At 53.0% G+C, this 2,251-nt stretch overlaps 1 protein-coding gene across 1 annotated transcript in view; it reads left to right on the forward strand.

Moving 5' to 3' along the window:
* TAS1R2 (taste 1 receptor member 2) overlaps window positions 1-2,251 on the forward strand; it is a 16,955-nt gene that overhangs the window by 11,881 nt on the left and 2,823 nt on the right. The window contains exon 5 of the mRNA XM_006766653.2: window positions 1,485-1,608. Within this exon, the coding sequence (XP_006766716.1) occupies window positions 1,485-1,608 (124 nt within the window). The remainder of the gene's footprint in view (window positions 1-1,484; window positions 1,609-2,251) is intronic.

Here is a 2,251-nt window from a genome sequence, read left to right on the forward strand (position 1 = left end):
TTTTTTCTCTTTTACTTTTCAGTTGAGGAGGTTTTTACTGAAATATCTTCAAGCTCACTGGTTCTTTCCTTGGCTATAAGCCTACGGTGAGCTCATCAGAGGCATTCTTCACTTCTGTTACTACGCTGTTGTTTTAAATTCCTAGCATCTCCTTTTGACTCTTTCTTAAGTTTTCACTTCTCTGCTTCCATTACCCATCTGTCCTTGTGTGTTGCCCACTTTTCAGTCAGAGTCTCAGCCTGTTCATCATAGTTACTTCACATTCCTGGCCTGATAATTCCCAAATCTTGGACATCACTGAGCCTCATCCTGGTGCTTGTTTCTCTTTAGACTGTGAATTGTTTCTGTCCTGTAGCGTGCCTTGCCATGGTTCTGCTGAAGGCCAGGCATGACGTGTTGGTTAAAAGGAACTGAGGTAAAGAAATCTTTAGCAGGAGATTCCATGTTTATCTGGGTAGGAGTTAGGCTTTATTTACCATTGGCTGTCACTGTGATGTCAGAGGTTAGAGGCACTATGGGGGGGCTGCAGGGGGGACAGAAGACAGGGGACCTCTGAGGGGCCGGGGTTGAGTGGTTCTGCTGTCCTCCCCTCCACCCCACCCCCCCCGCCTTGTCTGGGCTCTTGGCCCTTCTGTGCACTCTCGGAACATCGATCATCAGAATGATTTTTATACAACCCGGATCTAATCCAGCCCTTTCCACACTCAAGAACCATGGCTGCCTCCCACCTCCCCTCCATTGTTAGTGTCCCAGGGACGAGCCTCAGAAGGCTGTCCACCCTCTGCCTGTGCATCTCCCTCCCAGCCAGGCCCCGATATGCCTTCTTCCCACCCAGGTCATTCCACGCCCCTCCCCTCCCCTCCCCCACTGCTCTCACTGTTCCCCTACTTGTAATTCCTTCCCTTAATAAGCAATCGTTAGAGGCCTCCTCTGTGCCCGATATCCTTCTAGGTTCTAGAAATACAGCAACAAAAACAATAGTCATGGTCCCTGCCTGCCTGTTCTTGTTCACCTGCCCCTCCCTGCAGGCAGGGGTTCTCAGACTCTTTGTTGTAAGTGACCAAAAGTGATGTAATGAAATGTTAATTTATTGCCTCGCATCACTGAAACCTCTAGGGATAGAAGTGAGGCTTCGGGCTTGGATGGATCCAGGGTCTCACTCTCCAGCTCTCAGGTTCTTCCTGGGCGTGTTCTCTGCCCTGGAGACTAGGTGGCTGCCAGCAGCCCCAGAGTCACATCCTGTCCTCTCAGCAGCCTCCAAGCGTCTGTCTGCACAGTTGGGGGGAGGGGGGGTGCAGTGAGGTCTTGGGCAGGCAAGCGTCCCTACAAACGTCCAGTTCTAATGGAGACCCCAGCACCCCTTCCCCTCCCTGCAGACAGGGGCCAGGCTTCCCGCCCCTGAGCATCCTGCTGGCGGGGGAGGGTGGGGAGTCCCTCGGAGGGAGGGGAAGAGGGCTTAGTGTCTCATGCCCTCCTCCCTCCAGGTCCCCGTGTCCACGTGTTCCAAGGACTGCCAACCTGGGCAAAAGAAGAAGTCTGTGGGCATCCACCCCTGCTGCTTTGAGTGTCTTGACTGCCCCCCTGGCACCTTCCTCAACAAAACTGAAGGTACGGCTTGCAGGCTGGCACCCCTGCCCTGCCCTTGTCCTGCCCCGGGGGTCTCCGGGCCCCTCCCCACTTGGCTGGTCTCCCTGAGGCAACGTAACTGTCCAATGCCAGGGGCCATGTTTGACTCCATTCGTATTTCCCCAATACCTGGTGTAGAGAAGAATCTTCAGCGCAGGTGGTTTAGGGAGAAGGAACAGCACCCAACCAGGTGGGGCTGAAACTGATCTGGATTCACACACACAGTCCACGGCCCAGGGATGTCAGGCCAGGGAGCACCCACTGGGGGATGGATGGATGGGTGGATGGATGGGTGGGTGGATGGGTGGGTGGATGGATGGGTGGGTGGGTGGATGGTAGGCGGCGGTTGGGCAGGCAGGCAGAGAAACCCTTTTTATGATAAGACTACAAACCAACATTTCCCTCTTCTATCCCCAGTCGGGCCTTACCCCAATCCATGTTGCTGCCTTCATGGGGCATGTAAATATCGTATCACAGCTAATGCATCATGGAGCCTCCCCAAATACCACCAACGTGGTAAGTATCCTTTTCACAGAGAACGGCCAGTTGTGAGTATTTACTAAACTGGCAAAGTTTGCTCTTACCTATTTTTTTGTTGTTGTTGTTATAAGTAAATTCATTTACA

Source organism: Myotis davidii, unplaced genomic scaffold (genome assembly GCF_000327345.1).
Source record: "Myotis davidii unplaced genomic scaffold, ASM32734v1 scaffold299, whole genome shotgun sequence".
Classification (NCBI taxonomy): Eukaryota; Metazoa; Chordata; class Mammalia; order Chiroptera; family Vespertilionidae; genus Myotis; species Myotis davidii.